This window comes from Fopius arisanus, unplaced genomic scaffold (genome assembly GCF_000806365.1).
Source record: "Fopius arisanus strain USDA-PBARC FA_bdor unplaced genomic scaffold, ASM80636v1 scaffold00012, whole genome shotgun sequence".
NCBI lineage: Eukaryota > Metazoa > Arthropoda > Insecta > Hymenoptera > Braconidae > Fopius > Fopius arisanus.
Window position 1 is genome coordinate 251,010 of NW_011887751.1, and position 21,321 is coordinate 272,330.

Genomic DNA, 21,321 nt, shown 5'->3' on the forward strand with positions numbered 1-21,321 from the left:
TGATTTATTAAAATAATTATCGAAATATTTATTTGAATAAATTAGATTCGTGGAGTTTTATTGATTTATTAAAATAATTATCGAAATATTTATTTCTCCAGGTGGGAAAACCTAGTATGTTCAGTGAAATAAGTTCAGTGACGTTTGGTCTCGGTGGAGAAATCCTAGTAGCAGATTTGCGTATTCAAGTATTTTCGGCGAAAGGTGATTTCTCCGAGGAGATTCAAGCCGGGGAGAAAGGTAAATATCGATTACCTCACCATAAATAACTCTATCAAATCTATTGACTCTTATATAAATTCAGGCAAAGGAAAATACGGGGGAATCGTGATAGATCCGGATGGAAAAATTCTGGCGTCTTACAGTGGAAAACGTAACAGTACAATTCAGGTGATTGAGTTTGGAAGTGGTAGAGTACTGACTGAAATTGATTCAAACAGCTCAAAATTACGGAGACCAGCTGGTATATCTGTTCTCAAAGACAACCACTTGGTTGTAATCGATCGGGGTAATGCGTGTGTTAAAAAATACAGGTACTGGTAAACTGCCATTTGTTTTTTTTATCAGAGCAATGAAAACTTACGATTTAATTTCTCTCTCGTCACAAGTCATGTGAATTCTTAGACCACACCGTCCTATTAATAATTAATCGTTGCAGAGTCTCAGTTTATTTTTATGTGAATAAACAAAAATGCTTGTACATATATTATTTTTTACAGTATTAAGGTCACAGCTGAAATGAAAATATCGAGAGATTAAATGAAAACGAGGGATTAATATTGTTCAATTGATTCTGTTTAGATGGAATTGAGGCGTGAACAAAATTCTTTTGCATAATTTTCACAGACTGTAAATTGTGTATGAAATGATAACTAGTCTTAGCCATTTTTTTTTTCTTATTTGAGAGCCAAAAATGTCATTTACACACGTTTTTTTAATTTTTTTTAACACTATCTCCTGAATTTTTACGTATTCTCCTGGAATCACATTATTATTCACGAGATTTGGTAATTTAATTATTCCTTACTCGGCAGAGTATTACTTAAAGGTTTTTTTATAATTTTCATTGTCTCAAGTGGAAAATTAAATCTAGAGTTTTTTCTTTTGTAATTTGATAGAATAGAAATATTTTTGACACTGACAGATTAATCTGAATTATTTTAAATATTTGATAAATTACTGATTTATCGACATTCCCCTTTGTAGTTGAGTGTAATGCATGAATCAGTATCTCGAAATGAAAAAAAAAATTAACGATTGATAAAACAAATTCGATACATCAAATTATCTGACTGATAGGAGAATTAAAATAAATCTTTACTTGTTGGTATTGTTTAATCTAGTCACCGCTGTTTATTCCCACTTAATGGACTGTGTTTATTTGTAATAATACCCGATTTCAATGCTATGTAATATAATAAATAATTGTCACAATTGTAAATAAAAATTGAGCTTCAACTGTAGAAATAACCAGTGGTATTTTTTCAAATCTATCAATCAAATCTATCAATTGAGTTTCAGATAATTCCAGAATTAATTATTTTCACATCAATAGACTTTCCGATTGGATGCACATTGCTCTTCCAGAGGGTCAACTTCCTCCTCTCGTTGTACATCTCCTCAAAATAAATCCTCGTCCCTGGAATTCCTCTCCAGTACCTCCCAAGCATCGGTTTTATCACTCCAGAATTTTCCAGATTACTCAGATCATCTCTCCACTGGGTTATTGAATTAATTGTTATCACTGAGAGGCTGCACTCCTTCGCCAAGTACTTGCAGACACTCGTTAAATGATTCATTGAGTACAACGACTCGTAATTATCAGGTGCCACGTGAACCAGCGAAGCTAGAGAATCTATTATTATCAGTTTAACTCTGTCATCTTTACCTGGAGCTAAACTGTGGAGAATTGAGAATAATTCCGGGAGTTTATGAATTCTTGAGAGTTTTATTTGGTTCATCACTCTAGCGATCTCCTGGAAATTCCATAAATTTTTCTCTTGACGTCTGGATATTTTATTATCTAATCTAATCTAATTAATTAATTATACCTCATTGCTGATTTTTTTCTCGTCCAGAATCATCTGCACTCTCGATGACGAGAAATCTCGTTTAGTGTCGACGTAATGAATCACGAAATCCGAATTTAGTGCCAGATCTGTGGAGATAGACAGGCACATGGAGGTTTTCCCTGTAGATGATGCCCCACAGAATTCGTAGATCTCTCCCGGATGTAGACCGCCATTCAGTAGATCGTCAAAACTGCAGAGATCGGGGTGAAATGAATTTACAAATGGAAATGATAGAATTGAATGGAGAATTTACCTCGGAATTCCTGTGGAAATAATTTCCTCTTCTCTTTTTAATAATTCCAATGTGTTTTCCAGTTTTCCTCCGTGGGCGGCAACAATTTCTTTTCGAATTTCTAGAATACTCTGGTTTTTGGAATGAATTTGGAATTAATTCATTAAATAATTAGGGGATTTAATTGATTGATTAATTATTAACTATTGGGGATTCATTATTTTTGGATTTGATTAATTGATCATTAATTTACTAACCTTGTACGCCATTCCTGTTATTTTCAGTAAATTCTCAGTCGATTCTGCGATGAAATCAATAACAGTCAGGATTTTTCTGTTACTCAATTGTTTAACAATCGCCGGGGTCAATGAAAAAATCGAAAGTGTCTCCAGTCTCGCCATTTCTTCTGAACAATAATAAAAAACAAATCCAATTAACAAATGATCAATTAACAAATCCCCATGAGTCGAATTCTACTTTCAATTTTATCAAGTCAACCGAAAAATTAATTTGTTTAACAATTCAATTTAATTAAATCCTCAAATCGTGCTTATTTCAATTGAAATCAATTGTTGAACAATCCCACGGGTCAATAAATAAATTCCTACGAATCGAATTCCACTTTCAGTTTTAATTCAAAAAAAAAAAATTCAAAATTCCCGCTGTTTATTTAATCCCGTATTCGAATCAAAATCAAAAAATTAATTTCTTTACAAATTTAATTAAATAAAATTACCGAGTACTTGATAATTGCTAAAAATTCCATGAACTGTATTGAAATATCGATAACTACGTAAATCAATAATCGCGCGATTTATCGAAAATAAAAATTGATGAGAATATTAATAGTCCGAAAATGATTACCGGAGTGATCTCTCACATGTGTTTCATAAACCGTACGCGATAGTCGATCGTCTTCACGAAAAATCATTTCATTTTTTCACTGGCAAGTGGCAAGTGACTAGTCCTTGAGGATTGTTCACTTACAATTTAATTAATTCATCTGATTAATCATTCTCAGTCGCGGTCAGCTGATTTTTTTTATCGCGACGAATATGGAAGTGCCTAGAGAATCACCGGTTTGTACTCACGATTTATCTCCAATTTTTGGCGAATCGGTGAGAACGAGAGTCAGACAATTGCGAGAAGGTGTTCGGTAAATTTTATTTTTGAGTTTGTGAGGATTTTTTTGATTTTCAAGGACGAGGAAATTGTGGGGGAGGTGAAATTTTGGAACTGGTGAGTTTTTCCCTCGGCCACAGGAACACATGATGTCCTCGTGGGCGCCATTTTCTCGGGGGGTTTTTAGGCTAATTAGATATTTTATGGAATACGCGGGGTAATTCGGATTTTTGGAATAAATATTGGGAATTTTTGGTGGGGGACGGGGTCAGGAGAAATTTTTTTTTATTTATTACTCTGGAAATTGGGGGATGGGGGATTTTTTGGGGGATTATGATTCCAGAAAGTTCTGGGGTCTCAAGGAATTTTTTTGGGCATGTCGAAAAATTCGGGGTGCGCGGGAAAATTTTGGGGCATGAATGAAATTTGAATTTTTTATTAAGGGAAATGTAATTATTCTAATTGATTCATGAATGAATGAATAGGAATTGAGCTAATGGCTCCAGAAATATAGGAGATGTAGATATTTATGATCTGTGAAATATTCCATTTGATGGTGCGGCGCGAAAAGGGCGCAAGTCCGGAAAATCAAGCGGACAATTTTTCCAATATCTTCGCAAGTCTAGTTTTGAGGGATCGACATTTTTCGCGAGCTTGAAAAATCCCCGGGCAATCCCCCAAAAAATTTTCCAAAAATCCAGACAAAAATTCAGGAACGAATCGATAAATCAATTTTTCCAAAACCTCATTAATCTCGAAAACCATCAATTTCCCAATAAAATCTGAAAAGACCATTTTTACCAGAAATTTAATAATCTCAAAAAAAGCCCCCCACCATTTTCCCCCCAAATCGATAATTCCCTCGATAAATCGGTAATACCGAAAAAAAACTCCTGAATTCTGGAATTCCTCTATCCAAAAATTTCCCATTCAATTTATTTTCCATTTCCCAAAGAAGAGAATGAAAAAAAAAATTTCCTCGTGTCCCAAAGAATCGAAAAGTTGCTGATTTGATATTTTGAAAACGGAAACGATATCCCGCACGAAATCCCTTTCCGGTGGGTCACACGGGCCAATGGGACCAGCCGTAGAGAATGAACGCATGCGCACAGTAGCAAATCCCGGATGGCATTGCGCAGTCTGGCGGTGGCTTTGAAAGTCACTATAATCCCTGGTGGCAGAGGCGGTGCACCCAACACAGGAATGAATTTTGTCGTGAGCCGTCGCCATGTTTAGAAGTCGTGTGCTCGCGCGTCCTTGAGGGGCTAGACCCAAAAAATTCTACATCCTCAAAACCCGGGTTTCAAACAAATTCATTAAAATACAATATATATCACATGTACTTTACACAACGTGAAGTACCTAATTGCGTATTAATCATTGACTATTGCGTATTTGTGATCAAATAATGTGGATGGCACATCTACGTTTCACAATTTTGTGATTACATTATGGTAAGTCATAGCTATCGCACGATCCGTTCTGAAAACGCCAATATGGCCGACTGAAAATTTCCTTTGTATCGGTTTGCAATGGGAAAAGGCGAGGCTCTCGGTATTATCATTTTATTTATATCTCCAATTGTTTATAATAACAAAAAAATTATCGAAATAAACTCCAGCCTTTTCAACGGTTTCAATTGTTTTCAAATAAAATTCGTATCAATCGACTTTTTTTTCCATTTTTTTTTGGAAAACAGATAGGTTTAAACATTATCGGTGGGAAATTAATGAGATTGAGAAATTGTTAGTAATTGTTGGATTTGCGGTGTGACAATGCTATTACGTTACGTGGGGAATTGACTATTTTAGGGAGAACGAGTTTTCGGTTTTTTATATTATTTTTATGGATTATTTGGAGCTCCGGGAATGGTGACGCCAATGTCCCGGGGATTTTGATTTCGGCGGTTTTTCTTGGGTTTTTAAAATTTTCATTTTCTTCTTTTGTGTGGTTTTTTTTTTATTGTTTAATTATCTGGGGGAATTCTTGGTGATTTTTCGGTGGGTTCTGGATTTTTGTCGTCGACGGTGAAACGCAGGAATTATTTTAGTGATCCGGCATTTTTGTTTGATGACGAACCATTTGTTGACATTTCTGTGCCCGTAGGTCTGAGCAATTGACTTCACATTTTTTGCAATCTATTTATTTAACTGATTCGTCTTAAGTTTTTTCGTAATTTTTCAATGGAATTTCAAAACAAAAAAAAACAATTCAATCTCTATTGTGATCCATTTATTTATTTACAAAATACGTTTGATGATCGTTTGATGATTTTACATAAATAAATTACAGTTAATTATTTCAAATGTTTATAAAACTTTTCTCCGTACTTTTATTCAGAATTCGAGTAAAAATTTCGAATTCTGGGACTTAGGATGGGATTTGAATTTCAGTGTCATGTGTGATGAGTGATAAACAGGGCGTACCTTCACTGCCGCCCCTACCTGGGGGTGGAGGTAACAATGGTAGCAACAATAATGGAGGCCAACAATCAGTCAGTCTTCAGCAAGTGCTGGCGACTCAGGGACTCAACGTCATCACCACCGGAGCTGGACAACAATTTGTCCTCACGTCACAGGTCCCCGGGTTCTCTCAGGTAAAATTCATGCCCAAAAAAACCAAAAATCCCAACCTAACACTCCCCGACATGATCCCCAGGTCCTGCCATCATCGACATCATCCCCAGGTCTCCAGCAGATGGGAGTCACCAGAATCGTCAACATAAGTGGTACATCACCACGTGTAAGTGTCGTGGGAATGGCAAGTGGCAGTGGTACCCCATTGACGTCCCCAAGTCGTCAGAACTCCACGAAAGTCGTCCTGGCGACGTCACCAAAGCTCGTGAGAACTTCCCTGAGGAATATGTTCCTGACGCCAACGTCGGCATCACCACCAGTGAAAAAACTCAAACTCTCCGATTCCACTGAGAAATCCACACACCACGATGACTCATCTGGATACAGACGACGAATTATGGAGCATAAAATGCGGAGAATGAGAGCGATACGTGAAAAATACGCGGAGAATACGTCAGAGCTGTTTTTTCTCAATGCTGGTGGCAACATGATGGACTTCCAGACGTGGAAAAAACGATCTAATACACCGCCTTATCTCCACTTCCTGCGACAACACAGGCTAGACCCTGAGGACGACGACGAGGATCTCACCCAGCCCCTGCCCTCAGATGCCCTTGGGCCCAGTGTCCAAGGGCCCGAGGTAAAAATCACTGGCACTGGCGCCACTCCTGTCGCCGTCTCCACCACTCTACCTGCTGCTGTTGCTCAACTTAGTCAAGGTAATTAAAAATAAAAATAAAATCCCTTGGAGAATTTTCCAGAGGTTTGGAATTTTTAAATGAATTTATTATTTTAAACTCCACTGTTGCTCATTGAAAAATCAAAACTCCTCCAAAAAGGAGACAATCGTTGGTGTGTATGATTATTTTCAAAGGTTCACTCCATTAAATTCAATTGTCTGTCCATTAATTAATTATCTGTACTGAGTGTATTGTGGAGACAGTAGATGATTTATGTGGCAAATCCCGAGAAATAAAGTTTCAATAAATTTGGACAGTAGGACAGATACCAGGTAGACCACAAGGTGGTCGTCATGGAATGGTGTTTGCTATACGGACGGCTATACAATCACCAACAGTCACCGTTCACCCTTCACCCAATTCTACCATAACACCTACGATAATTATAGGTGACTACTTAGGCCTGTTGTCGATGTTTAACATATTTTCGTTTGAATTTAAAATTATTGAGTGTCTGAATTCATCAGCGAAGGTCAATGGGATGATAATTTATAAAAATAACACTTCGCTGATGAATTATTTACCTATCGTCCAGCGTTGTCTTAGAAAATAATATTAATTTCGTCGTTGATTAAATGTTATTTTCCTTAGGGCATGAGCAGCTGTTGTTAGTATAGAATAATAAATGTTTTATTGTCAATTGTGGAGAGTGCAGAGACCCACGAGATATGCATCCGCTGATTTAATTCATTGATTATTGATCAGTCTTTTATTTTGTGGGAATATTGATTATCGAGCATGTGTAAGACCTCGAGGTGATCAGTGTCACGTGGTCTAAGGGTTAATCTCGAGACAATTTTTCATTATAATTAACGCTTTTCATGGAATTGAGAACTCAAAAAAAAAATTAATCGATTAAAATTGTCTTTCAGGTGGAACACCAATCGTTCCCACTCCCCTAAAATCATCACCACCAGTATCCTCATCACCAGTGACAGATAAAGTCTCGATAACACCTCAAAAATCACCCCTCAATCCATCAGCAACACCTTCCTCATCTCAGCCAGTGGTGAAACTAGTTAAATTGCCATCATCAACGCAATCCACGTGCGACAGTCAGAGTAATCAAGAGCAAATTGTTGAAAAAGCTAAACAAGAGGCCTACGTGATGCAGAGGATAACTGAACTCCAGAGGGAGGGACTCTGGAGTGAGAGAAGATTGCCAAAGGTTCAGGAGCCAGCGAGAACTAAGGCCCACTGGGATTATCTACTCGAGGAGATGGTGTGGCTTGCTGCTGATTTTGCCCAGGAGAGGAAGTGGAAGAAGGCAGCTGCCAAGAAGTGCGCGAGAATGGTTCAGAAGCATTTTCAGGAGAAGGCCATTCAGGCGCAGAAGGCTGAGAAACTTCAGGAGTTGAGGCTTAAGAAAATTGCCGGTTTCGTCGCCAAGGAGATTAAAACATTCTGGGCTAATGTAGAGAAGGTATTTGTCAATTTATTTTTTTTAATCACCCCACATAATTAAGCCGGCAATTTCAGTATTTACATTACCGAAACTGTGTGCTCATTGTGGGAACATTAATTAGCTCTGAATAATGACAAGAGGCTGAAGGTTTATCGATGATCAGTCGACTCGCTTCTTCAGGGACATTTATCCTTTTTAAATTATTAATTCTGAAGTGGTAAAATATTTTTATGGATTTAGGGCTGTAATGAGGAATTATTTTCTGTTTCAAGCTGGTGGAGTTCAAAGCCCAGACTAGACTAGAAGAGAAACGTAAAAAAGCACTTGACCAACACCTTAATTTCATCGTTGGACAAACCGAGAAGTATTCAAATTGGCTGACAGAGGGTTTAAACAAGACTGATGGTGCACAGAGTGTTCCTGCATCGATAAATAGCTCGAGAATATCATCACCAGTGACGCGTGATAAACACTCGGACGATGAGTTCGAGCCAAATCAGAGCTCTGAGGACGACGAGGAGACAATAGCTAAAGCCGAGGAGGAGATGAAGTCAAATCACAAGGAGGAGGTTGAATTACTGAAGAAGGAATCTGAATTGCCACTTGAGGATCTTCTCAAGGAGCTACCACCCAATTACCTTGAGGAGAGGGATAAGAGTCTGTCACCAGATCTGAGGGTTCACGAGGAGGGGAATCCGGATGGAGAATTTCAAGCTGACAGCAATGAGTCCAGTGATGACGAGGATACCATCATGGAGCAGGAGAAGAGGGAGGGGAATCTCGATCACAGGAAGGAGCTCGATGACTTGAAGGCTGAGAATGAAATGTCCGTCGAGGAACTTGTTGCTAAATATGGAAGTGCTGGTGCCACTCCTATGGAAGAGGATACTGATGACGAGGGTATTTATTTATTTTTTCTACTTTTATTTCAATTTTATGAGTATGACTTCAGTTTTATTTTTATCCACTTGAAAATTACACAGGTATTCTTCAGGCATTTGCTTTTTTTTTAATTACCGGATAATTGGAGAGCAATTAATTAATTATCTTCAATTATTTTCAATTGATAATCAGTGATGACGATATACCGTTTCTGAAGGAACGAGATCCATTCAACTCGAACCTAGCTCGTGCTGTTATCGAGGCATTTGTCTGAGATTTTAACAATAAATTATATTAACGATTTGTTAGAACGACTTTAGGGATTTTTTTTTTTAATATTGAGGATGAAAATGGTTTTTGGTTTCAGAATCTGGGAAGGAATCTGATAAAGATGATGATGATGAGGCGGAGGAAAAGTCTGACAGTGAGAGTGACAGTGGAGATGAGACCAAGGACAATGACTCACAAGTTCAGAGTGATGATGAGACTGGAGTGGGACTCAAGTCACTGCTTGAGGACTTCTCCGGTGATAAATCAACGAAGAATAATGTGGATGTCTCACAGTCTGAGACTCATAACGAAATGGATGATGTAGCTGCACTGGCTGAGAGCATTCAGCCCAAGGGAAATACTCTCCTCACTACCAGTGTAAGTTCAATTATTTAATTGCTCTCATAAATATTCAATGATCCTCTCTTCCAAAGTGATTTGCTTCGTAGCAATTTCATCATTTCACGGGAGGTAGAGAAATACCGACAGCTTTCCCATGCAATAATTTATTTTTAATTGATTGCGCAAAAGTGTCGAACATTTTTTTAATTATAAAATTATCTGAAGGAGATTTTTTATTTCTGGATAAATATTTGGATAATTAATTGATTGTGGATTTTTTTTGCAGGTTGTGACGAAAATTCCATTCCTCCTGAAGCATTCGCTTCGTGAGTATCAGCACATCGGTCTGGACTGGTTGGTGACGATGTACGAGCGTAAATTGAATGGAATACTCGCTGACGAGATGGGCCTGGGTAAAACAATTCAGACGATTGCCCTTCTGGCCCATTTGGCATGCGAGAAGGGCAACTGGGGGCCTCACCTCATCATCGTTCCCACGTCCGTCATGCTGAATTGGGAGATGGAGTGCAAGAAGTGGTGTCCGGGTTTCAAAATTCTTACGTATTATGGCACACAGAAGGAGAGAAAAGCCAAGAGAACTGGCTGGACAAAGCCAAATGCCTTTCACATCTGCATTACTTCCTATAAACTCGTTATTCAGGATCACCAGAGCTTCAGGAGAAAAAAGTGGAAGTATTTGATTCTCGATGAGGCGCAGAATATCAAGAATTTTAAATCACAGAGGTGGCAGTTACTTCTGAATTTCCAGACTCAGAGGTAAATAAATTATTCAATAAATTGAGCTTCTGGGTAATTATTTTGAGGGGAAAATCAGTGATGATGATTTACCGTTTCTGAAGGAACGAGATCCATTCAACTCGAACCTATTTTCTGCTGTTATCGAGGCATTTGTCTGAGATTTTTTCCCGAAAAATAGTTTATTCCAGAGAATAAAATTGTGCGAATTGTTTATAAATGAATGAATTTTTTTAGGCGGCTGTTACTGACTGGTACTCCACTTCAGAATAATCTCATGGAGCTCTGGTCACTCATGCACTTTCTCATGCCAAATGTATTTCAATCCCATCGAGAATTCAAAGAGTGGTTCAGCAATCCTGTGACTGGAATGATCGAGGGTAACAGCGAGTACAACGAAAAAATCATTCGACGTCTCCACAAGGTTTGTATTAATTTTTTTATAACAAACAACGACTCGCTGCCGACCACGATGATGGATTATCAATGCTCTCAATCGTGTTGAATTTTTTAACAGCGAGATATCAAATTGTCTCCATTAAAACTCGTGTGTTGTATTAAGTGGAATAATCTGCGGCATGCGAATCCTGTCTGGAGGTACAAAATTTTCCTTTAAAAAAAAGAAATAGATTCATCAATGACTCAGTCATCAATTTAATTCAGCAATGAAAAATCATTCACGATAATATTTTTTAATGTGTTAAAGGTACTCCGACCATTTCTCCTCCGTCGATTAAAATCCGAAGTAGAGAAACAGCTGCCGAAGAAGTACGAGCACGTGATGATGTGCAGATTATCAAAACGCCAGAGATTTCTCTACGACGATTTCATGTCTCGAGCAAAAACGAAAGAGACCCTAGCCAGTGGTAATCTCCTGAGTGTAATAAACGTTTTGATGCAACTCCGAAAGGTCTGCAATCATCCAAATTTATTCGAGGTTCGACCGACAGTATCTCCTTTTCAAATGGAGGGAATTGAATATGTCACGTCATCACTTGCCTGGCAGGCACTTGATTACGATCCATTCAGGCACATCGATCTCAGCTGTTTGAATCTTCGTCTTGTCGATCTCGAGGTGACACTCACAGCATTTGTCGCACACAGGGTGAGAAAACTCCACACACCGCGTAAATTGATCGAGGAAATAGATAATCAGCCACCACCACCAATCAGATGTCCCTCCGGAAGAATAAAAATCAACGTGAGACTGTCTAATCAGGCCAAAGCACCACCCATCACTCCACACAATTCTCAGACTAAATTGAGAAATTTTACTGGCATCCTCCCAAATCCCAAAGTTGGAACTTCACCATTAGTCAAAGGAGGGAATAATCAGGCTAGTCCTGGACAGGGTGTCACCCTCAAGGTCGCCAGTGGACAGCAACTGCAGGGATACTCTGTTCAACTCGTTCAGCATCAGGGAACAGTCAAAGGTAATTACATTATTCTCCATAAAATAATTATTCAATTATTCCCACACACTTCCACGAGGCATCATCGATCGGTGTTTATACTAATCCCTGTATAATCAGCCTTTGCAGTGGTGCCAGATTAAAATCCCTCGTACCAGCTTGCACATGAGTCCTGATGGAATGTGCATTCCAGAATCGAGAGAATATTTATTAAAAATTCTTAATTCCTTTCGATTTAAATTCTAATATCAATGTGAATTCCTTCAATTGAATCCCTGACCTCTTTTTCCAGCAATTCCAGTGGGAATTCCTCACCCACCAGCATCATCAGCCCCATCAACACCCCAAAGAATCACAATGAGCAGTCCAAATCTTCGAGATGGTCTTCCCCGTTTAGCAACTCAAACCGTCACAGTTAAACAGGGTGACTCCCTCCAGAGGATAGCAGTACCAAGTTTTGCCCAGCTTGTCCAAACGTCAACGGGTCGCCACTTGATAATCACCTCGAACACCCAGAACACAACGACAATGTCATTTCCAATGGTGACATCGAGTGGTCAACGATTGACAGTTTTATCCCCAAAATTGACAAATCTATCTCAAGTTGTGACATCGGTTGGTGGTCGTCCAGTGATGAGAGTTCCACCCCTCAATGTGACACCACCCCAGATGCCAATAAGAGGTATAATGACACGACCAAAGGACACAACAAAGAGGCCAAAGGATCCACCAAAGTCAGAATTTCATCTCCAGGAATTGGACGCAGAGCGAAGCCACAGGCGCATCACAAAACTCCAGACACTGTCATCGATAAATGAGAGACGTTGTGCAGCGTGTCCCCTCTACGGTGAAGATCTCTTCACAGCCCTGAGGATTGACAAACCATCGGCGAAATGTCGGTGGCACAATGGCTGGCTCCAGTGCACCACGAAGAAGCTACCACGACGGAGAAGGGATTATTTTACAACGACAGAGGCCCTCGCTGAGGCAATCAAATCAACAGAGCAGATTGTCGAGGAGTTGAAAGAGGTATTCGAGAGATTTGTGGTGTACGTACCAGCGGTTAATGCACCACTCCCAAGGTTTCACGTGTCTCATCCACCGCCTCACAAACTCTGGGCCCAGAAGAGGCTCCAGAATGTCCTCGATCGAGGTCTCAGTAATAAAGTAAAAATTCTCCATCCAATTGCCAGAGCGATGAGCACACAATTCCCTGATCCCAGACTCATACAGTACGACTGTGGAAAACTTCAGCGTCTCGACAGACTTCTCCGACAGCTCAAGACTGGAGGACATCGTGTTCTCATATTTACCCAGATGACCAGAATGCTTGATGTCCTTGAGGCCTTTCTCAATTATCATGGGCACATATATCTGCGACTCGATGGTGCCACCAGGGTGGATCAGAGGCAGATACTCATGGAGAGATTCAACAATGACAAGAGAATCTTCTGTTTTATCCTGTCGACGAGGTCTGGTGGCGTTGGTGTCAATCTCACTGGTGCTGATACTGTTATATTTTATGATAGCGATTGGAATCCAACGATGGATGCCCAGGCCCAGGACAGGTGTCACAGAATTGGACAGACGAGGGACGTTCACATTTACAGGCTCGTCAGCGAGAAAACTGTCGAGGAGAATATCCTGAAGAAGGCTAATCAGAAGAGGCTCCTCGGTGATTTGGCTATCGAGGGTGGAAATTTCACAACAGCCTACTTCAAGAGCTCAACGATTCAGGATTTGTTTGAGGTTGATACCGAGGGTGATGCTAGTGTCAGGATGGCTGAGGTACTTGAACAGCATAGGGAGAGGAGTAGGGAGGGTCTAGGTGAGGAGAAGGGGGCAATTGGGGCTCTTGAAAGTGCACTCGCTGCTGCTGAGGAGGATCTCGATGTACAGGCTGCTAAAACAGCTAAAGCTGAGGCTGTCGCTGATCTAGCTGAATTCGATGAGAATATACCTCTTGAAGAAGGCGACAGGGAGGAGCCGCAGATCAGTAAAGCTGAGATGGAGGTGCAAAATCTCGTATCACAGGTGAGAATTTCAATTTTTCATTCATTTAATTCATGGTAATTCGTCATAAAATTAAATAATCAATGAATGACACTCATAAATTTAATCTAGAAACCCAAATTTATCCTTAAATCCATGGATTTGATTTTCAGTTGACCCCAGTGGAGCGTTATGCAATGCGTTTTGTGGAGTTATCAGAGGGTGCATTCTCCGCTGCTCAATTGGCAGCAGCTGAGCGTGAGCTTGAGCAGCAAAAACGGGAATGGGAGCTAGATCGTCTGCGTGCCCTTCGCGAGGAGGAGGAGCGACGAATGCGACTCGCTGACGACGACGAGAAGCCCATCACCTTCAGCCGTGAGGACTCACAAAATCAGGTCAATACACCAAACAATTCAAAACGTCTATCAAATAAGAGAGCGATTATACCCCTGCGTCGTAGTCTGCGTAATCGTGATAGCACTAGTTCCACATCCTCAGCCTCGTCCCCAGAGTCCTCTAGCTCCTCCGATGACTCAGACACATCTCCGGAATCCCCACAGCCAATCCTCACAGAGCGCAATAAAAAACGATCGTCAGGTCGTCCCAGGGTATCAATATCACACAAAAATCGTCTAGATCTTAATTCACCGCGCACCAGATCACGCGGTGATGTCAAAATAAATCTCTGGACTCTCGATGTTTCCCCGATTTTGCCGCCCTCGAAGCGTCCCCGTTTAAAAATACAAAAACGAAAGATTGAGGAGAATGACAGCGATGATTTTAATGATTTATCGGAGAAAACAGATGATCCGGGAAATTCTCTTGATAATTCCGAGTGTTTGATGACTGAGAGTGATAATGATATCGATGATAAGAGCTATAATGACAGATTAATGATTAAATCGTTTAAATCGGTTAAGAAAAAATCAGAAACGGATTCGATTAAAGAAAAACCTGAGGATTCGGATGTGAATCCCCAGGAATCCCTTATAAATGCCACGGAGATGATGACGTCGGGCAATGAAGAGGATAAGTCATCACCGAGTTCTCAGGTCGAGGAGGAGAGCCCCCAGGTAGAGGAGAATCACAAGTCTGATAATTTCAGGCGTTCATCGAGATTCAAACGTCAGATTCATGGAAAGAAAATAAATTCTATCGATGATGATAACTCGGTGATGTCCTCTGTGTCACCAGCACCTATTACCAGGTCGATGAGGTCTCAGATGGCTAAACCTCAGGGGCAAATAGTGGATTTGACGAGGGAGGATACTGAAAATCTCGACGTCAATGTCCCAACGTCTCCGACGTGTCTCAATGATGCAAATGTCGATGGTGAGATGGTCAAGGGGCGTGGGGACGTCGACGTCGAGGGGAATGACGAGGGTAAGACCTCTGACGTTGAGGAAATGGATGTGAGTAAAGAGAAGAATGTCATTGAAGATAGTAAAGAAGTAAAAGAGACGAAAGAAATTAATTCCCAGGAGATCAGTGAAATAAAAGACTCTGATGTTGAGAATTCAGAGAGATCCGAGTCCTCATCATCATCAGAGGTGAAGGCCAGGCCCTCGGGGGTCCTCACTCGTCGCTCTCGCCTCTCTGAGCCCTCCACCCTTGAGGACAAAAAATACAGAAAGGGTGGAAAAATATCAGGTGCACCTGAGGTTCTGGAGATATCTGAATCGGATATTAATATTATAAAGACAATTGTGGGGACTTCGTCGAGGATTACGAGGTCCTCGGCGAATGCTCGAGTCCTGGATAATGGATTTCTTACACCTCCGACGAAGAGGGGGGGTGTCAAGGTCGGGGAGGGAAAGAAGAGCGATAATTCAACGTTTTTGGCTCACAGGAAGCGTCCTGATACTCCAATGCCGGAGGACAAGGGGAGGAGTAGGGCGGGGGATGGGATTGAGTTTAGGCAGAGGGTGAGGCCTCCTAGGAGGTCTGGGGAAATCAGGGAGGGGGAGGATGGTGAGGTTAATGGGGAAGAGGTTAATGAGAGGCCTCAGAGGACTGCCAAAGTCGTGGCGATATTGAGTTTGGATACTCACTCTAGGTTTGGGTACTCCAAGAGGCGGCAGGAGGACAGGAGGAAGGATGGGGATGGGTTTGAGCTCGGGCAGGGGTTGATGGATGATGAGGATGAGGGGGACGGCGCTGAGGAGACCGAGAGGAGGGGTAGGAAGGGCTTGAGGAGGAGGGATAGGGAGTTGATTAGGTATCCGGGGATTAAGAGCAGTGAGGTACAGCTGGTGGATATCATGGATGATGAGGATCTTGGACTCGCGGGTAAAAGGACACGTGGACCACCCTAGACTGGAATTTTTTTTAAGATTTTCGGGGATTCCTGGGTGTAACTCGGTGGGTACTCATTTCTGCGGAAAGTCGTCGGGGACTTTTTTGGAGGTCGTTGTTTTTCCCAGGGAAAAGCTCTTTTCACATTTTTTCGTAAAGTCGATTCGGTTTGAGAGAAATCGAGATTTAGGACACGAGTTGAGTTTGACGGGTTTTTCTTTTTTGAAATGGGATTTCAATTTTTCTCAGAAATTAACGGATTTAGGGAAAAATGTGAGGGGACATTTTTTCGAGGAAATTTCAGGAGCTGGAAAAATGTCCTCTTGTGTTTCTACCGTCGATGAATAGTTCTCGAGATATCGATACTGATAGCTCAGAAAATTCAGAATTGTAGAAATTGGTCTATTTTTCGCTGAATTTAATTATTCTCTCCCTCTCCGTTAAAATCGTGAGTCCAATGAAAAAGAGAAACCGGTGTATAAAAATATGTAAATAATTCCCCAGATCCCAGTCCCCAAAATTCACATCTAATTACCATCGTCACTGTAAATAATTACCCACCCCCTTTCCCCCCATAATTACCTCGAGAAGCTTTCATAGACATAACAAAATCGTACTATTTTTCATTACATCCTCTCAATTATTTAAGTTCTCAATTAAATAGCGGATAGGAATGCTAGACCGTAAGAAATTTTTTGTATAACGATGAGGAACAAAAAAAAAACGATTGAATGAGTGACAGATTAATGCGATAATTTATAATTCGTGATATAAGAGATTTATGACTGTATTATAAATAGACTTAGATTTTTAATGAGAAAGAAAACGTGTGACAGTGATAACCCCGGTTAATTACGCAAAAAGGCCATTGTTATATTATTTTTTTTTTTTTTCAATAATTTGTTTCGATGATTTTCAAGAGAATGATAATTGTTCTCTGAAATTTTTACTTTCCTCGTTGGGAGGCAGACGAAATTACAACCGGTAATTGTCGTTTATTGGGTAGTAATTAATATTTGAGCCGATGTGTGTAATTAGTTATCATTTATTATTGTAAAATGCGGATGTTTGATCGTTAATTTGTGTGAATTCTTTATTTTTTATTCGAAAATTAAACTGATGAAAATTTAAACGATAGATATCACGCTATTGCTGCGTTATTTGCCAGACGATTGGAGAAATATTGCTAAATAAACAAATGATTATAATATTTTTTCATGTGTGTTCTCTTATTTCTTGGTGCGTTTCCAAGTGGTTCAAAGGTTCACTTCCGTTTTGGTGTCAATAAGTCATTTTAAAGTGATATTTTCAATGAAAACAAAATTTCTTGATGAATTTTGAATCAGTGTGCTTGTTTATGTTTTGGAGGTCTTTGGATAATTAATTAAATCAATTTTAGATTTAGAATAGATTTTTTTTTTTTGTCGTTTGGTGTGGCAAGGGCCTGACCGACCAAATTATTTCAATTAGGATATTATTTTATTTACCAATTCGTCGAGATTTTTTTATTATTTTTGATTATTGTTACATGGCACCAAAACAATTGCCTTTGCCATTCCAAACTTGGAGACTCCCGGGATATAATCAGGCACATGTTGAGAAATATTTTCAGTGGAGAGAGCGAAGTCACCAGAATTTCTGTGAAAATGAGCCTTTGAATACACATTTTAGTCTAAAAATTTCCCAAATAATCAAATTGTCTTTCAGAAATTCAAAATTAGTCCGAAGACTTTGGACTCTCAGTCTTCCCTAATTTTGATTTCTCGAGAGTTTTCCATTAAAAATTAGTAAATCCTGGAGTTATTCCTGTACTCGAATTTTTATATCATTTTATTCTATTGCTGAAGGGAACAGTATTTTTGCTGATTATTTTGTAGTTGAAAGGCAGCAGATGGTGCGTTCATAGGTAAGTCAGAAAACCTGGTAACTCCGCTGTAATCCACGAGAATTTTTAATGAGATAATCGGGTGGTGAAAGGAGCAATTCTAATGAGAGATTTTTTTTTTATTTTCCAAATATTGCAGGTGTGGCTGTCAGACAACACCATGGAGCAAATGCCTGTGAGTATTTTTAATAAAAAATAATACCATCCCCCCATTTCTCCTTTAAAAAATATCCTCTCCTAATTGTCAATCTCCACTCCACAAATTAATTACTTAATTCATAAATAATTAATTCTGAAGAAAGCAATGAATTGAAATTTATGATTTGATTCTCGATTTTTAATTATTTAGAAATGAAGAACGATAAAGATAAAAATAATGAAAAAATGATGAATTATTCATGATAAAGATTATTCATTATAAAATAATTATTTATTTTTCCCTCAGATGTGGTGTCCCCCAACGCCTCCGACGTCTGACAACGACGTGTACATAGACTACTCCCTGGGGTTCCTCTACGACAGTACACCAATCCCAGAGTCCCAACTGCCCCCAGTGTACACTAAGAAGGACCCAAAGAGGCCCCGAGTGGAGTTACCCTCAGATCGTGACACCCGTGACGGTCGCAGGCCCTCAAAAATCCGTCACAAAGAGGACTCGGTGTACGCCCCCAGGTCCCTCTTCGATCGTCCATCACCAGCTCTAATAAAAATGCGTCGCGACATGAAACTCCACAAATACCGAACCATCTCAAGGCCCCTCCAGCTTCCTGGTGCCCGACCCATCGCACGTCCGACCACTGAAACCGATCACATCCTCGAGTGGATGGTCCACGAGGACTGGGCACTACTCCAGGCTATCCAGGTCTACCAGGGACTCCCCCTCAATCTCGTTATCCTCTCACCTGGACACACACCTAATTGGGATCTTGTTGCTGATATCGTGAATAATACATCGAGGATATACAGATCACCCAAGCAGTGTCGCACCAGGTATGAAACGGTTATCGTACCTCGGGAGGAAGGGAAATTACTCTACGACAACACCCCCAAGAAGCAGAAAAAGCAGAAGGGAGTCTATAAAATTCCTCCAATAACTGAGGTAAGTTCATTTCTCTATTAAAATAAACATTTTAAAAAATTGATAATTCCATAAATTCCAGAGAAATATTGAAAGTAGAAATGAGATCAAAACAGATTTATCAATTAATTGAGGATAGAAAAAAAAATGGATTAATGAACATTTTTAATTTTTAAAAAGTAATTAACACTCAAAAAATCCATAAATAATTTGAATTTAATTTAATTCTCACATTCTATTTACGTTTACCTATTGTTTATTTGTCTTTTTCTCAAAATAAATTAGCAACAAGTTAAAGCGAACAGACCGATGCGTACATGTCAACTTTACAATCAGGACAAGAACAACTCGTTCACGATGATGTGCTGCCAGCGTTTCGACACGATCAAGACAATTGGCAACAAACGTACAACAGTGACAAAACCAACGATAGCCAATCCGATGCTGAGGAATCCGAAGCATACAGCTGTCCTGGCTGAGAATGGAGTTGCCTATGACAATCCTCTAGCACCGATTGATGTAGCTACGAGAAGAGCAGAGAGAATCGCCAAAGAGAAGCAAAAAACCACTGCCAACGTGAGTGTTAAATTCCATTAATTGAATTGCACCAATAATAAACAGTACAAATAAGTGCAATAATCCCTGAATATTATAGGTATTGACTCCTGAACAGCAGCAGCAAGCAGCGGCACGACTGGCCCAGGCCCACGCACAGGCCCAACAACAGCAGCAGCAGCAACATCAGTCACCCCAGCAGCCACCCCCAGCCCAATCCTCTCCACTTCCACCTGCTACTCCCACTCAAAATCCCCAGCCACAGCCCCAACCCCTCACTACCACTCCTCAACTAGCACAACTCCCTCCAACACCTCCAGCGACATCAATTCCACATCAGAAAACCCTACCTGTCAATCCCACGACAAACAACACAATTGTCACGACAGCTGTCAAGGCACGTCCTGGTGTTCTCACTCTGTCTGACCAACGACAGACACCGACAGTCGTGAGTGTTGCAAATTTGCAGCCAGGTCAGCGTCTTGCCACTGCCAATATCGTGACGAGTGGTCAAAATCCAGGTGTCACCCAGAAAGGAATAATTAATGTACCAATGGCTGGTGGCTCCACCAAGACCTTAACACCAGCCCAGGTGCACGTGTACAGACAGCAAATGTTGATACGTCAGCAGCAGCAGCTAAAGGCACTGCAGGCTCAGGCCTCAGGTCAGAAGGTGTCAGTAGCAGTGACAGGTGTTCAGCAGCGTGCAACCCTGATGAAACAACCAGGTGTTGGTGTTGGTAAGCCAGTAACGAGAACCGTAACTGAAGCTGAAATGGCAACACTTTTGAAACAGCAGGCAGTGATGCAGCGTCAACAGCAGAAGACAGTGACTCAGGTGCAGGTGCCTGGTCAGGTGACAACACTTACACCAGCACAGCTATTTGCTCAGGCAGGCCTCCAGCAGGCTGGACCATCCACAGGTACACCAGTGGCAACACTCGTTAAAACAGCTAATGTTACTGGAGTTAGAACAGCTACACCCCAGCAAATTCGTCAGCTCCAGCTACATCCACAGATTTTAACCCAGCGAAAATTGCCAGGACAAAAAGTCGCGCAGTTGGCACAGGTAGCTGGTAAGGCTGGTGTACAGACACAATTGATTGTCCAGCAGAAATCATTACCAGCTACCATGACTGTCCAGCAAATTCAACAGGTGATCAATCGTGGTGTACCACCACAGGGACTCCAGGGTTTCACTCATGTCTCCAGTGGTCAGGGGGTCAGTCAACCCGGACAGATGGTACTCGCCAAATCTCCCATCCAGGGAAGGGTAATTCCTGTAAGTGTTGCCGGGGGTATCAAGCAGGCTATTCAGGTTGTCGCTGCCAGCAATCCCCAGTTGAGACAGGCAAGTCCAGCGTCGGGTAAACCCATTGTCACAACTGCTAGAGTCAGTCCTGGACCTAGCCAACAAGTCAGACTGCAGAATCTTCATCAGGGAATGCATCAGCAGGCACAGGCCCAGGTACAGGCCCAGGCACAGGCACAGGCACAGGCACAGGCCCAAAATCAGGATAATCTCCAGAAATAATTGCTCTGAGGGTCTTCATCTCGATGATCTCCTCGTGGGAGATCGACACATTCCAGAGGGACTCCTCCTGGGGATGTCTGTTCATGTTCATAGGTTTCGTTATTTCACGATCCTTCAATGTATTATATTCGTGTATCATAGATTAAATAAATAGATAATTGCTGATAATCTGG

The 21,321-nt window shown here is 40.7% G+C and overlaps 3 protein-coding genes across 8 annotated transcripts in view; 2 read left to right on the forward strand and 1 right to left on the reverse strand.

The window, feature by feature from the left end:
• LOC105262970 (tripartite motif-containing protein 2) overlaps positions 1-1,470 on the forward strand; it is a 6,974-nt gene extending 5,504 nt beyond the window's left edge. For both annotated transcript variants that reach the window (XM_011298890.1, XM_011298889.1), the window contains exons 8-9: positions 102-240; positions 305-1,470. In XM_011298890.1, the coding sequence (XP_011297192.1) occupies positions 102-240; positions 305-543 (378 nt within the window). In that variant the 3' untranslated portion in view covers positions 544-1,470. The remainder of the gene's footprint in view (positions 1-101; positions 241-304) is intronic.
• A 32-nt stretch (positions 1,471-1,502) lies between these two features.
• Positions 1,503-3,484, reverse strand: LOC105262973 (Rad51 recombinase D). Of its 3 annotated transcripts, none has more exons than XM_011298896.1 (5): positions 3,396-3,484; positions 2,562-2,707; positions 2,326-2,435; positions 2,052-2,262; positions 1,503-1,976 (listed from the first exon to the last, which is right to left on the reverse strand). In XM_011298896.1, the coding sequence occupies exons 2-5, from the start codon at positions 2,703-2,705 to the stop codon at positions 1,518-1,520; spliced, it is 924 nt and encodes a 307-aa protein (XP_011297198.1). In that variant the 5' UTR covers positions 2,706-2,707; positions 3,396-3,484; the 3' UTR covers positions 1,503-1,517. The 3 variants fall into 3 exon arrangements, with proteins under 3 accessions (XP_011297198.1, XP_011297199.1, XP_011297200.1); XM_011298897.1 differs by lacking the exon at positions 3,396-3,484 and adding an exon at positions 3,041-3,083 and having other exon boundaries at positions 2,562-2,710; XM_011298898.1 differs by lacking the exon at positions 3,396-3,484 and adding an exon at positions 3,041-3,078.
• dom (domino) lies at positions 3,459-21,316 on the forward strand. Of its 3 annotated transcripts, none has more exons than XM_011298894.1 (15): positions 3,459-3,543; positions 5,820-6,022; positions 6,085-6,721; positions 7,615-8,165; positions 8,420-9,047; positions 9,397-9,677; positions 9,928-10,418; positions 10,635-10,821; positions 11,104-11,830; positions 12,102-13,843; positions 13,975-14,196; positions 18,121-18,156; positions 18,427-19,080; positions 19,345-19,635; positions 19,715-21,316. In XM_011298894.1, exons 2-15 carry the CDS (start codon positions 5,831-5,833, stop codon positions 21,146-21,148), a joined length of 8,073 nt encoding a protein of 2,690 aa, XP_011297196.1. In that variant the 5' UTR covers positions 3,459-3,543; positions 5,820-5,830; the 3' UTR covers positions 21,149-21,316. The 3 variants fall into 3 exon arrangements, with proteins under 3 accessions (XP_011297196.1, XP_011297195.1, XP_011297197.1); XM_011298893.1 differs by lacking the exon at positions 3,459-3,543 and adding an exon at positions 4,633-4,880; XM_011298895.1 differs by lacking the exon at positions 3,459-3,543 and adding an exon at positions 4,633-4,880 and having other exon boundaries at positions 19,733-21,316.
• Positions 21,317-21,321: the final 5 nt, after the last annotated feature.